This window comes from Octopus sinensis, linkage group LG4 (assembly GCF_006345805.1).
Source record: "Octopus sinensis linkage group LG4, ASM634580v1, whole genome shotgun sequence".
NCBI lineage: Eukaryota > Metazoa > Mollusca > Cephalopoda > Octopoda > Octopodidae > Octopus > Octopus sinensis.
Genome location: NC_043000.1, coordinates 39,654,378 through 39,670,834, shown reverse-complemented (window position 1 = coordinate 39,670,834; position 16,457 = coordinate 39,654,378). Strand labels below are relative to the sequence as shown.

General features: G+C 35.5%; 1 protein-coding gene across 1 annotated transcript in view; it reads left to right on the top strand.

Moving 5' to 3' along the window:
- Positions 1 to 3,889, top strand: part of LOC115211015 — a 26,205-nt gene extending 22,316 nt beyond the window's left edge. The window contains exons 4-5 of the mRNA XM_029779861.2: positions 2,781 to 2,858; positions 3,270 to 3,889. Coding sequence (XP_029635721.1) covers positions 2,781 to 2,858; positions 3,270 to 3,775 — 584 coding nt within the window. The 3' untranslated portion in view covers positions 3,776 to 3,889. The remainder of the gene's footprint in view (positions 1 to 2,780; positions 2,859 to 3,269) is intronic.
- The last annotated feature ends 12,568 nt before the right edge of the window (positions 3,890 to 16,457 follow it).

Sequence of the window (16,457 nt, the reverse complement as noted above, 5' to 3'; positions counted from 1 at the left end):
CATATGTGTGTGTGTATGTATATGTGTTTATGTATGTATGTGCACACATTTTATTTTTTTATACACATTTTATTTATTTTTTTTTTTTTTTTTAATTTTTTTATTATTTTATTTTTTTTATTATATATTTTTTTTATATATATTTTTTTTTTATTTTTTTTTTATTTTTTATTTTTTTATTTTTTAAATTTTTTAATTTTTTTATTTTTTTATTTTATTTTTTTATTTTTTATTTTTTATTTTTTATTTTTTATTTTTTATTTTTTTTTTATTTATTTATTCTTTCTTTCATCTAACTTACCACTGACTCCTTGACCACTCCCCCAAGTTGATATTTTGCGCTATGCCTACCCCCAAAAAAGTCCCCCCAACCACTCCTTTAACCTGCCTAAATGTATAATGCTAATACAATTCTTGTTAAATAGCTTCCTGAAGATTTCTCTTGAATAAACAGTACTAGTCCTGTAGAAGCTCCTTCTTATAATAAATATATATATATATATATATATATATATATACATACACGTATATATATGTGTATATATAGAGTGAGAGAGAGTGAGAGAGAGAGGAGAGAGAGAGAGAAAGAGAGAGAGATAATATATTTCTGAACCCCTCAAAGAGAGAAATACAGTAAATGCACAATAGAGTGATGACTGTTTGCCAACATAATGTGGCTTTCCCAGCATGGGAGGAATGCTACTGTTACTTAGCCCCATGAAACATCGATTCTAGCTGGCTATACGAGACAAATATTCTGTGTCCTTATATTTTCGAACAGGGCAGATCTGAACCTCCCCCCAGGTAGCAGGCCAGAAAACGGTCAAAGAGTTTATGCCACCGATGCTAATGCTGCTGAATTGGCAGAGGAACCAGAGGACATCACCCACACTGCGTTTTTCAAACTTTGACAAGTAGAACCATTTGCTCAAACCTTGTTGTATCCTCAGGTACCATCCTACCTCACCTAGAACAAGAAGACATGGATGCATAAAACTTAACTATTGCCTGGGGAGAGTTTTCACAGTACATCTCAGCCAACATGAGTGTTTCTATCTCTCTCTGAAACTGCATGGGGCTAGATGACCAACGTGTTTCCAAGACCTAAAAATTGTTGATGGACAACTTTGTGCTACATATAGGGAAGTCTGCTTTAAACACGGACTGCTAGAAAATGAAACACAGTGGGATGCAACTCTGGCAGAAGCTGGTACCACAGTCACCTAGAAGTCTCAGGGCAATGTCTACAGTATTATTGCAAGCATGGGATCTGTGTGATCCTCCCTCTTTGTGGATCAAGTGCAGAGATGACTTGTCTGAAGTTCTGAAGCATCAAGTATAATTGCAGTTTCCTGTCATGCAAGTAGGTTCCTGTCACGAAGTCTAAAATAGAGCAATGATTGACCTAGAAGAGAAGATTGTTTTAATGGGTGGAAATGTTTTGCCAACACATGACCTGCCCCAAACCTACCACACAGGGTCAAGCACTCTTCCCACAGATCCTACAAGAAACATCCTATGGCATTGATGTACTTGCCAGATATATCAATGAAACTGAGCCCAAACTAATTTCGGACCAGCAATGCGCTTCCAACACCATTGGAGCCTTCAGTATACTGGGGCCTCTAGAACTATCTCCTCTTAGATTGGAACTTAAAGTGGGAACTCCAGTAATGCTATTGAGGAATTTCGATCCACCAACACTCTGCAATGGGATACGCCTTGTGGTAAAGAATATGATGCCACATGTTATTGAGGCCACCATTCTGTCTGAATGTGGAAATGGAAAGGATGTTTTCGTACCCAGGATTCCTCCTATTTTATCGGGAACAGAAATTCAATTTTCGTTCAGAAGGATGCAATTTCTCATTCCGGTTCGCTTCGCAATGTCTATAAATAAACCCCAGAGTCAGACAAAGACTGTGGTAGGACTTAATTGGGAAGAGTCGTCCCTCTCATAGGCAGTTATATGTTGGCCTCTCTACAGTGGAAAAATCTGTTTGCATACTTTCCACAAGGAAAATATTGATTACCAAGAGGTTTTGTAGGAATTACTACCTTCCTACGATGCGCTCCAGTATCCACTGTTCTTAGTGAATGACGAAGAGGGATACCACTTCGGAATTCAACAGGTTAATACCAACAATCCCGAAGACCTGACCAACAATGCAGTTTCCTGTATGGACCACCGTATCAAATTATATTCTCCAATTACTCCCACTAACCACGTGGAAAGCCATTTTGTCTTATTTTCTCATGTAATTCATTACTACATATTCTCATGTGATTGCATAGTCTCGGCTTATGTTTCTTATTCTACATCCACCCAAACAAGCCAATGTCAGCCCTTTGTCTTCTGCAACACTTCAACAGTTCGTTTCACCGTTGCCGTCTCCTATTGCAGCTCCTTTCCGAAAAGCAACCATTGACATACGATGTCTCCATTACACTTACATTCATCCAACTGTCAACCGTCCGTTGAGCCGTGGGAGCTGCAGCACCGACAGCCGCAAAGGAGAGTATATCCCCTGGCATACCCACTCACCACCCATTTTCCATGAGAGGTTAGGGCCTGAAGTCCTTCATACGGACTCATGACATGTCGCTTAGTTGAATTAGCACATCATTTACTTCACAAATGTTTTGTCATCAATGCTATACTTCACCGCATCAAATGGTTGAACATAACTGCAATATATATACTAACTATGCTAGTTTAATCCCGATCAATGCCGGATATCTCTGCTAATCTATAGATAAATCACACATTTCTCTTACAGCTGTTCGGTCTGGTGCCATATACACACAGTGGGGAAAACGAAATTGCACTTCTAGAAGATCTACCCAAGTCTATTCAGGTAAGCATATATAATGTTTCACCTCAACATTGGTTATTTATGTCTCGAGAATTTTCACACTACAACACAACACACTTCTAGATTAATAAACGTTACAAATAGTTTACCAGGAATAAAACTCGAGACATGGATTTTACTCAAAATACTATTTTTTTTAACAACTTTTGATTCGTCTTCTGAAAAGAAATAAGTGAAAAATGTAATTAATCAACTCTTATTTAATTCACTAGAACCTCTGTTTGTTGACGATAATTGATGAATGTTAATTAGATTTGATCGCTAAAGTGGAACAATTGTTCTCCATTGCACTCATTTATTTGATTCATTAGATATTTCAATTTGATTTATAGATGTTATTTCATTCATTAGATAATTCAAAAATTAACACTGAAATCGCATATTTGTTGACAGGTATTGCTGGCGGAACACATTTCACACACACAGGAGCCGGAAGCAACTATTTGTGCTTAACAATGAACCCTCAATGGGGCAATTACACAAACATTAATGAGGCAGCCACCGGCCTTATATACGGTGTCGAATATGAAGTATCATCCTATGCGAAAAGTAAGACATTTGGAATGTTTGCACCTAAACCATACGCTTTGCAGGATCAAGATGTCCCTTGTGCAGTCTGTGAAACTAACAAACCTGCTTCAGTATTGATGATTCCAGGTCGAAAAGAATGTGTGGGTAAATGGAAAATGGAGTATTCAGGTTATTTGATGACAGAATATTATAAGCATGTAGGTAGAACTGAATATATATGTGTCGACAAAGAAGCTGAAGCTGACACCAAAGGATACGAAAACAAGAATGGTGCTCTGTTATACCACGTACAAGCTGTGGTTGGTTCATTGCCAAGTCCTCCATACGAGAACTATAGAGAGTTAACATGTGTTGTGTGTAGTAAATAGTCAGGTTTATTTCTTCCTGAAATTTATACTTACATTGACTTACAATATTGACTTACATTTAATGCAACGATAACAATTTAATATATAGATTCGGGGGATTACATAAATATATGTATATATATATATATATATATATATATACAATGTACAAATATTATATATATTTATATATATATATTATATTTATATATACATATATTATATATATATATATATATATAAGTATATATAATTAATATATACTATATATAATATATATATATATATATATACATATATATATATATATGTACATACATATTATATATATATATATATATATAGTATATGTATGTATACACACACATGTATAATATATATATATATATATATATACATATATATGATATATATGTCTATATGCAAACGTTCTGTATGCTTTCGGTGCGAATGGTTTTTTTTAACCTGTAAGTAATAATAATGGTATTTTTATATAACCTTAAAGCTTATGGCGATCACCATGAAACTTTAAGCTTATATAGAAATATCATTATTCCTATTTACAAGATTGTAAATCACGGCGCCGTATTAAAAACCATTCGCACCGAAAGTATATATATAATATATGTGCATATAAAAAAAAATATATATAATACATATACATACAGAATATATATGTATATATACATATAATATATATGTGTGTGTGTGCATGTGTGTATACATAAATAAATATAGGGATAAAAGTAAGATGAGCAGCACGGGTGTATGCAAACTAATCTGATCCATTAGAGAGAAGAACCATAAATATACCACGGAGTGGGAAATAATGAGTATAGCTACAACGTACCGTGCATGTGGATGTAGCTGTGAGTTATGTATATAGGGAATCTACCAAATATTCATATCGAGACACAAATTACTTAACACCAGGCTCGAACAGGCCTTAAGATGCTTGCATTAACATACCAAAAGATTTAAGAAATTTTCGAGGTAACTCAATGTCTTACCCACAGTTGTATGTGAAAAGAAGGAGAGAAGAACATATCCTCAATTCAAAATATCCAAGGCCCTTCATAACCTACCAAACATATATACTATACATCTTATACTACCAAGCATAAAGTACACAGTCAATAGATATGTGAATAAAAACATTACATGACAAGTACTACACTTGAGTATAAGATTGTCAATTAGCCAACTACTACAATTCATAATCAGGCATGCCAAAACAATAATATCAACCTTGACCTAGTTAGACAGAACCCTGACTTCGGACAGTAACCGATGTGGAACAGGTGTCAACCCCACAAGCTTACAAACAGATCAGATTTCAGTTTGAAAACAACCGCCCCTACTTTCCCCTGAACCCTAACTAACCAACACACTAAGTGACTAACACACTAACTAACTAACTAACTAACTAACTAACTGTATTTAGTTTGCTTAAAAATTAACCAAATGGACAGACCTGGAAAAAGTTGCACAGAAAATAATGCCCGGTTGCGTGTGCAACTGTCTGTATTTTGTCCAGTGGAAACATATGTAGATCATAAGAAGCCTAAAAATAGGCTGTTTGAAATTATAAAATGAGGGAATAAATCTTGAGTATGAAAAAGTCTCCATAATCGCTATCATTATTGATTTGATATATATATACATATATATATATATTATATATATATATATATATATATATATATATATATATATATACATGTGTGTACGTATGTATGTGTGTGTACAAGGTTGAAAAGGAACACACAAGTTGATATATATGGAAAAAAGTCAAGGAAGAAAATGATAAAATAATTTTGTAAAAAGCATTTCAGTACCGGTTTCAGTCATTGAGACTTTTTCAACTGTAAGTATGGAAAACAATTAAATTTAGGAAAAATTAAAAGAAAAGTTTTTAAAAGAATATTTGCATAGTGTTCAAATAAAAGTGGCATTTTCCTTGTTTCTGCCTGTCTCTGTGTCTCTTGTTTATTCTTGTGGGTTCGAGGTCGTTGTGATTTCTTGGCAGGGAAGAAGAATGAGAAGAAGAAGAAGAAGAAGAAGAAGAATGAGAAGAAGAAGAAGAAGAAGAAGAAGAAGAAGAGAAGAAGAAGAAGAAGAAGAAGAAGAAGAAGAAGAAAAGAAAAAGAAAAAGGAGGAGGAAGAGAAGAAGAATAAGGAAGTGCCATGATAATAGTAGGATGTTAAATGGTCAAGTGCCCTGAAAGTGACTTGTAATGATCGAATTCTTGAGACATCTCTTTTGAATGTATTGTTTATAAAATTTGGGTACGTGTTATTCTAATCAGCAACAATAGTGGTAAAGTTAGGAAGGAGGTGGCGAAGAGGAAGAAGACGACGGAAAAGAAGGAGAAAGAGAAGGGAGAATATAGGTGGTATGATAGTAATAGGTTGTTAAATGGTCAAGTGACCTAAAGGTGATTCGTTAAAGATTATAGCAGTGATTCGGACTGTTTTTTAAATGAATTTTTGGGAATCACTTGAGTGTATCATTTTTAATATTCGTGTGTGTATTTGTGTTATTGTAAGGCCGTTGTGGATATGTCGTTTGTCATAGACGTGTTCAGAAGGGGCCTGTATTTTGTAATAAAGAGAGTCTCTTTACTAATTCGTTGGCTACAGGTTGTATCGACCCTGAATTGGCAGAGAAGAAACATTCTGAAGATTGGATTTTTGTTGTTGGCGGAAATGTCGATGTGTTGGCTGAATGCTATTTTTCTGTTCTGAGGAATTATGATCTAGGATCTGTGTAGAACCATCCTTTTACGTAGACTGTTTTTTTGCTCTTGACACCCAGAGCAGGTTAGTGTGTATATCAGGTTCTTCGAAGCACATGTGAATTTGCTTTTCACTGTAAAACGTTGTCCCTATTTGAAGGAGAACTCTGATCTCTCAATTAAATTGACGCATATCCCACAGTTAGGTCTTCCGCATTTTTTTACCGACTGTTTCTGTGTTGTTGTTGAGCGTATTCGGGCTTGTGTTAGGAGACTTTTCATAGATTTAGGTTGTCTCTTGCTTTTTATGATGGTGTGCGTATGGCGGATTAAATTAATTCTGTGGTCCTTTTTTTAGTAGGGGAATGTTTTGAAGAATGGTGTCGAAAGCTACATTGTTAAGATGGTTGTGTGTAGAGATGTATGTTAGGGCTTTTGGTTGTAAATCCTTCTTTAATTTGGGATGTCTGAGTTCGTGGATGTTGAGTTGAAGGACACGTTGGAAGCATATGTCAATTAGTGAAGAAAGAATATTAGAGACATCATGACAATATAGCAAGGATTGTCCATTGGACACTTTGCAACAAGTATGGACTTGACGGAGAAAAAACGTGGTACAGACCATAAACCCGAAGGTATTATCAAATATGATAATGCAAGGATCCTATAGGATCTTATGATTCAGTGAAACCATGTGATAGAGAATAGGAAACCAGACATAGTCTTAATAGAGAAACAAAGCAAACGATATAAGATATAAGTGAAGGAGCCACCTAAAACTGAGAAAAGGGAAAAGTTCTAGAAGATATGGAGCAACAAAAAACGATAGAGCAAGAGAAAGTGAGACATGATGAAACTGAAGAGCAGAAATGGAAGGCAATAGGAATAGAAGGGCTGAGATGCGTACTTAGGAAATCTCAGAAATGGAAAACTCCAGGACTGGATCGAATTCCTAACTTCTGGTTAAATTGTCTGACACGAGTACACCAAAATTTATTTGCATCTTTAACTGAAGCTATCCAGAAACCAGAGAAAATAGCTGGCTGGCTGACTGAGGGAACAACATACTTCTACCAGAAACTGAAGACACAAACCATCTAAAGAACTACTGACCAATAACATGTCTCAACACCACCTAAAAGATCTTCACATCCATAATAACTGACAAAGCATACGGTTTGTTGAACAGAGATCTAGTCTTCCACAAGCTCAAAAAGGCTGTAAAATTAATTCTTATGGGTGCAAAGATCAATTACTCAGAAGTAAAATGATTGTAGAGAATTGCCGGAGCAACAAGAAGAACCTGAGTATGGCATAGATAGACGAACACACGCGTCCTTCGGAACCATAGTAACGTGAGGAACCAAACTAACAAACGAGGCAAATTTCAAGGTGGCTCCCTACCCCCAATACTCTGATCCCAGAATTCAGCAATGGCATCGGGATGGTCTTTGGCTTGAGCTAAAGCAACATTTTAAAGAGGCAATCTCAGGCAAACAGCTTCCATTGAATTAGATATTGACACTACTATGAAGGAGCTTGACCCAGAAGAAAATTACACATACACGGGGATAAACGAAGGAGGTGGTATACAACATGCTGCTATGAAGGAAAAAATAAGAAAAGAATATTACAGGAGAATAAGACACATACTAAAAACTGAACTCAACTCCAAAAATCGCATGGAAGCCATTAACACCCTGGCATTTCGAGTAGTCCAGTATAGTTTTAACATCATTAACTGGAATCTTACAGAGCTCCAACGCCTGGACATGAAGGCAAGAAAAATACTAACTTCTAAGAACATGCACCACCCAAAAGCAGATATTGACCGTCTGTGCCTACCTAGAAATAAAGGGGGAAGAGGAACGATGCAGATACAACTGTCCTATATGACCTCCACAATAGCAACGAACAGGTACTTATCTAGTACAGAGGACTGGATGCTGCGGCTTGTGTACAAACACGAAAGCAGCAAAAAGCTACATTCGATTATCAAGGAAGCTTGCAAATTCGCAAGGGAAGTTGACATTAATCCTGAAATAGTTGAAGAACCTGAAACCTGGATCAAGTAGACTTCAAAAAAAGAACGGACAGACACAAACTGAGGAGCGATGGAACTAGAAGCCTCTGCATAGACAATATATAGTTCGAAGTAGAAATGCTGATATAGATCATTCAATAACGCATCAGTGGCTGAGAATTTCAGGAGTTCAAGCAGAGACTGAAGGTTCTATAATGGCGACACAAAACCAAAACTTGCTGACAAAAACTACCAGGCTAACGTTCTATAAAACGGTTCTGATCTTAAATTCAGATTCTGCGATACATTTGACAAAACAATTGAACATCTCGTCTCGGGATGTCCTGTGCTGACACCAAACGAATATGATATTCGCCACGATAAGGTAGGACAGTATTTACATTTGAAACTATATAAACACTACAAAATCAGCACTCCTGCTTACTGGTATGAACATCATCCTGAGTCGCTTGTTCAAGGTAAAACTTTCACTATCACTGGAAAAAATAGGTGGGATTGGCTGATAAAAGGAACCCTAAAACAGACCGAGAGCACTATACTGACAGCACAAGACCAAGCTTTGACCACGAACTAGAGGGTCAACATTTGGAATGAGCAAGTGTCTCTGCTGTGCCGCATCTGCAATAGAGTCGATGAAACCATTACTCATATCACGAACAGTAAGTAAAAATCTTCAGAAGTACATGGGACAAATAGCGGTTGCAATAAGGGTGGGGCACTTGCAGAAAACAGTACTGCTTGGAACCGCTCGAATACTCCGTATCGAGCTCGAAAAAATAGGGATGTTACCTAAGCTCACTTGTACTGAACAGTTGACACCTAGCCCATCTCAATCATTAGAAGCTGTGCAGAGACAATAAAATAATAATAGTAATAATAATAATATAAGAATGAAAATAATAATAATAATTAACGGACCCCATAACAAAACCAAATAAAAGAGAGAGAACGGCGGGTCGATAATCATAAATACAATAAAATAGTTGATTTATGAGTTACACACACACACACCCCACTATGCGACACCTCTCCAAAACATACGAAAATAAACTCATACTGTAAACACTAAAAAAATTAAACAAAACCCGTATGTGCCATAGAAGTCCGATACCCGACAGAACACATCCTACGATGTACAAACAATACACAATATATAAACTAATACAACAGAAGTCTCAAACCAAACCTCACAACAAACGCACTGATACAATATCCCCATCAAAACAAATGCAGTACCCATCATCCCACCAGCACAAAGATGCAACAAATGATTCAATAGAAAGTTGCTTGAAACTTTCAGATGTCGATAGATAATAGTGGTGATGACAATGGTGACGAACGTTACTTTACCTCACTTTATAAGAGATAAGAGTTTCCGAAGAACCTCTGGTGTAACAGCGAAAATGAAACTGGACCTTTAAGGGAAGGCCTCTCACTCGGAAGTGGTTCAGCAAAGATGCAGGCTGATCACAGCTGTTATTCTAACTCAGCATCAGCTGATCATAAAACTAGGAGGACCAGCAAAGAAAACAGGATAGGAATGCAGTGCTATTTAGAAAGTAAACCTTAAAGAAGGGGTTATAGAGAACGGTGTAGAGAAGGGTATGTTTAAAGTTGATTAGTTGATTAAGCTAATACTATTAGAAGAATGTGGATGATAGAATTGGCGGTAGAAGAGATCACAATAGAACTGGAAAACAAAAGTTGGGCAGTAGGAAAGACATACAACAACAAGAATACATCTCAAACCAAAGAAGAACCCAAAGGAAAAAATGATAACAGCGCTACCAAAGACTTAAGTGATTTAAGTGAGAAAGATCAGAAGATTTTAGATGAGTTGTAGGAAGTAATGAGAAAAGAAGTAAGAAAAATATTGCCGGTATTAAATGGTACCAACAGAAGGAAGCTGCTAGAAAATGACTCGGAAAGTAGATTCTGTTATCAATAGGATAGATACTAAAATATAAAAAATATAGTAGATACTGACTTATTGGTCTATGCAGTCAGAGTAGTAGTCACCATAAGATTAGCTATTCCTGAAGGAAAGATTTTAAAAAAGCATATGAGGAAAAGGAGATTACAAAATAAAATAAGTGAAGACTTTAAGAGAAAAATCTGAGTAGAATAGAAACCTGGAAGTTGATCAGGTTAGGAAACAGAAGATGCTATACTCTTGAAAAAAGACAGTTAAAGAGAAATGATTTGGAGCAGTCATAGAAGAGATGAAAGAGCGTATCATAGTAGTAGCAGGTAAGCTCTCCAGATATCAGAAAAGAATAGATCAGTATCAACAGAATAGATTATTTCAGACAGACCAGAGCAGATTTCATAACAAATGAAATGATGGAGAACGAAGTACTGAAGATGAGAAATCTAATGCAGAAGAAGCTACACATTTCTGGAGTAATATTTGGGATAAGGCAGTCAATCATAATGGAAATGCAGGATGGTTAAAGAAAGTGAAAGAAGTAGTGAGTGAGAAGCAGCCAGATCTAAGATTAACTAGTACATTGATAATTAAAGTGTTAGATAAATGCCGAATTGGAAGGGCCCAAAATCGGATTTAATTGAAGGGTGCTGGTTGAAAAAATTCAGTTGTTTACATGAGAGGCTTAGGGAACAACTTCAGAATTGCCTTATTGGAGGAATAATACCAGATAGGATTAATAGATGCAGGACAATGCTCATTATGAAAGATAAGAGCAAATAAAATACAGCTAGCAATTATAGACCGATCACATTCTTACCATTATTGTGGTAGCTGTTGAGAGGAATGCTTTCAGAAAGCATTTAGGAGCACCTTGACAGCCAGAATTTACTGCAAGAAAAACAAAAAAAGTTTCTAGAAGAAGGCTAGAGTAACGCATGATCTATTATACAAAGAGAAATAAGTAAAAGCTAGAAAGAAAAATATCTAACAATATCAAGGATAGATAATAAGAAAGCCTATGACATGATCCCACAATCATGGATAAGTGATCGTTTGTGTATATTCAGTATGGAAAACAAAATAAGAGAATTAATTCGCTGTAGCATGAAGAAACGGAAAGTAGATACTTACTCAGGTGACACACTCTCAGGGAAAGTTAATATCAAGTGAGGAATTTTCCAAGGGGATTCGTTATCCCTTTTAATATTTTTCTTTATATTTGATCCCCTTCAGTTTAGTATTAAGGAAGGTAAGGACAGGGTATCAGTTCAGAAATAGTAAGGGGAAAATTAGCCATTTGCTCTATATGGATAATGTGAAAATGTTTAGTAAGAATGGAAAAATATTCCTTAATACAGACTGTAAGACTCTTCAGCAAAGATATAAGCATGCAATTTGGCATAGATAAGTGTGCAATATTAGAAGTGAAAAGGGGACTTGTAGTCAATAGCGAAGTCATCCAATTACCAGATGGCCAGACATCAAGATCGCTGAGGAAAGGGGAGTATTACAGTATCTAGGAGTATTAGAATCTAAGAAAGTACTAGCTACAGAAATGAAAACGAATATTGAGAAGGAGCGGATCAGAAGTGTGAGGAAGTTAATGAAGTGAGAGCGAAATGGTCTGAATCTAGTAAATTCTGTAAATACTTGAACAATATCATTACTTAGATACTCAGCAGCTTTTGTAGATTGGACAAAAACTGAATTAGCAAAGCTAGACAGAATAAATAGGAAGGCATTCAATAGGAATGGGGAACTCCACCCCAGAGCAGGAGTGACAGGATTATACTTACCTAGAAAGGAAGGTGGAAGAGACTTAATATCAGTAGAATCTTCGTGGACTTAGTTAAAGTAGATGTAGACTCCTGTGTAGGCAAGAGTGAAGAAAGTTTAAGAGCTGCTAGAGTAACAGCAGGACACAGGGAAACCAAAGTCAATCGAAATTAAAAACCAGGAAAAGAATAGAAATTATCTGATTGGCAGGAGAAGGCTTTGCATGCTAGATTACCAAAGGTAGTTGCAGTAAATAATAGTAGTGAGACATGTTTATGTTTGCAGAAATGAAGGCTGAAAAGCGAAACAAAGTTTGTTAGCAGTAGCACAAGATCAAGCATTAAGGACTAATTGCATAAAAGCCAAAACCCGAGTGGATTCACAATGTAGGTTATAGAAATAAAAAGATTAAAGTTTTACTCATGCAGTAAGTGAATGTAGCACGCTGACACAAAAAGAATACTGGAAAATACATGACAATCCCTACAGAGTAATCCACTGGGAGCTGTGGAGAAAGTTAGGATTTGAACCTACTGATAAATGGTTTGAACATGAACCTAGTAAATTACTAGAAAGTAAGAAATATAAGATATTGTGGGACTTTGATATACAGACTGACAGTGTAATAAAAACTAGAAGGCCTGATTTAGTTGTAATTGATAAAGAGTATAGAAAGTGCCAGATAATTGTCTTTACAGTCCCAAATGAGAAACAATCAATATGAGAGGTATAGAAAAAATAGCAAAGTGCCAGGACCTAGTTATTGAATTACAGAGACTATGTAAAGTGCGGATAAAATGTATTCCAGTTGTTATAGGTGCATTACGAACAATCCCTAAAGATCTGAACAGATGAATAAAAGAAGTAGGCATAAAACCCAGTTTAGTACAGCTGCGGAAAACAGTGTTTTTAGGGATAGCTAAGATACTTAGGAGTGTTCTTGGCATCTAAGGTTACTTGTTGTAGACCGATGTTAGGATTTTTTACCAACGATCTAATATGTTGTGTGTATATGAATAATAATATTAATAATAATAATAATAAAAATAATAATAATAATAATAATAATTATAATAATAATAATAATAATAATAATAATAATAATAATAATAATCCATGGATGAAATTTACAAACATTTTAATGTAACGTGCGTTTCCACGAATCACATGTTTCTAAAGATAATAGTGTGTTTTCCTAGAATGATTACAGTACACACCTTAGTATCCATGGATATCGGGAAGGTCATGTGTGCGTGTTCATTTCTTCGGGCGATATGGCATTAACGGATGTTTAACTGAGGGTTGTTTATCAATTTTGACCAATGAAAAGGTTGGTTGAGCTATGTGGGCATGTTTCTGTGTATTTGGTGGGAAGGAGTAGAAGGTGAGGGAAAGAGAGAAAGGAATTGTAGTTATAAGGAGATGGAGGTGTGTGTGGTTATGTTGGACTTATTTCCATATTTGGTTTGACCTGAGTCACAGCAGGCGTCCTGTCAATGCATTCAGCAGCGAACAAAAGCAGTATAAATAGCAAAAGGTAGCAACAACAACAACACAAGCAACAGAAAACAGGTATTTTGTTATTATTTGTTGTACCTGTTTTGTAAAATCATAGCCTCAAAGTGAGAGCTAATATCTCGGTTGTTGGTCCATCATAGACTATTTTTGTTACTTGTATCACTTTGACAATTTCTTTAAACATAACCATGGATAAAATTCAGCTAATTTGTATACAATGTTTTCTTTTGGTGACTTGTAGAGTTTTGCAACTTCTCGGAGTGTCATATCTCAAGTATTCAGTTTGAGATTACTTTTTTAACGCTCATAATATTATCTGCCTCTGCCGCATGTATGCAAATTTGTTTCATGGATGCACTTCGACACACTATGGCTAGTAGATGTCAAAGGCCTAGATACAATTACTGTCTGTATCAACTCATACATGAATAATTTTTTTGAGATAATCATTTACCACAGATTTCACCGTGATAAGGTTTCTCTCCTGTATGAAAACGTTTGTTTGTAGTTACAGCACTTTCAAACAATGATTTACTATATATATCACAATGCTAGAGCTTTTATCTTGTATGAATTCGTTTGTGAGTACTTAGGGTACTTCTTTGGGCATATGCTTCACCACATATATTGCAGTGATATGGCTTCCGTCTCGTTTGAATAGATTTCTGATTTCAGTCTACTTCGAAGTAATCTTTAACACAGTTTCTGTGCAAATTTCTGGTGTGAAATTAATGATTTTCGAGCTTAGACATCAATAGCCTGTGTCATATCAAGCGACCAAGCGATTGGTGAGCGTTGCTACAGCAAACACTTCTTCAAAGAAAACCAGATAAAACGCATATACCTGGATATAACTCACTCAACAAGCAACTCCTTACTGGAATGGACCTTGATACCACAAAACTTCATTTGAAAAGGATTTAGTAAAATCCTACCAGGTGGTGCTATTGAGTTAGATATGGCCTGGACCAATCTTTGGCCGAAATATATCTAAGTTATTTAAGCATATATATATATATATATATATATATATATATATATAATTTCAATGGAGGCAATAACAGCGGAAAACTAGAGGAATATGACCTATTATCCAATGGAATATTCAATATATATATATGTACTTTCATTGGACCTCAATACATCAATATAAAGTTCTAGATAATACAGTATCAAAACATACAAGTATATAAACATATAATTATTTAATATTTTAAAATATTTGAATATATTTAAAAATACGTTGGCATTATAAATATATAAATATATAAATAGATATACAAATAGATATAAAAATGGATATAAAACTAGTAGGTATTTAAAAATATCCAAAATGTTCATATATATCAAGTAGTCAGCGTGAAAAACCTCAGAAGAGAAAAAAAAAGAGAGTTGCATTCGGTACGATGTGTTTATTTATTTTAGTAGTTTTGACTTCAAGAGTCCCTCCTAGCGTGTGGCATTTATGTGTAGTAATGCCCTTTATATAATATAAATAAATAGATTTAAGTGATAAAAATTGGTGGATCTTTTCTCTTATGAGGTTTTATTATAAAGAATTTATCCTATTATTAAATTGTGAATTTAACCGGAGTATATTCAATAATGAATTTTTATTTCGTATAAGCTCATTGTTACCGATATGCAATTCGAAAAAAACCGCCATTTACATAGATGTACAAGGGTGAACATTTCTATATACAACATTGGTTGTTCGTCTGGTATGTTGATTTTGTTCATTCATTATAAATCTAGAATTATGCTTGCACTGATGAGTAAAGAGTGCACCACTGCACTGATTATGAAATCACGGTGATCTGCAGCTAAATTCTGTTTGTAAATGACTTGCTTCGAGAGTTGCATTCGGTACGATGGGTTTATTTATTTTAGTAGTTTTGACTTTAAGAGTCCCTCCTAGCGTGTGGCATTTATGTGTAGTAATGCCCTCTATACAATATATATATATTGGTATCTCTTTGATACCTATATATATACCTATATATATAGGTATCTCTTTGTCTCCATTAATATTCACAGGCGTCGTTTTGCTTGCGTTGCACGTTGTAACCATGTCTCGGTTCCTTGATATGTACTGACAATGCACGACCTTTGTGAATAAAGGGCTCTTTGAGGTGGTGTCTTTGGCTTCCAGTTCTCCATATAAACATGTTAGGTCTGTCTTTTGCTCCAGAGACTGGGAGATTTATTACCTGACTTGCAACAGATGGCATTTGGCAGCAGAAAGGGAACCTGACCACACAAACCTCTACCCCAGTATACTCATCTGACCCTTACAGCATTGTAAGGTAGAAGTTAAACAATAGTAGATATGTGTATGTGGGGGGGATTGGGCACGCTCGTATGTGTGTGTGTTTGTAATATCTAAGAAATTTACCCTCTTGTTTCTCCTCCTCGTCCTCATCACCATCATTGAGCATCTGTTTTCTTTGCTGGAATGGGTTGGATTGTTCGATAACCGGACGACTGTGCCAAACTCTATTCTCTGCTATCTTTGTATATTTTCAAACTTACCCAAATTTACTTACCCATAATTAATGCTCCACTTTCCTCCATAGGGCATCTATTCTGTTTTCGCAGAGCATGAAGTTTTGTAACAGCACATCCGCTGCCGTTAGTGGAAAAAGAAGATGCCATATTCACCTACGAACGTTTTACACACCCTTCCAGGACTACCTA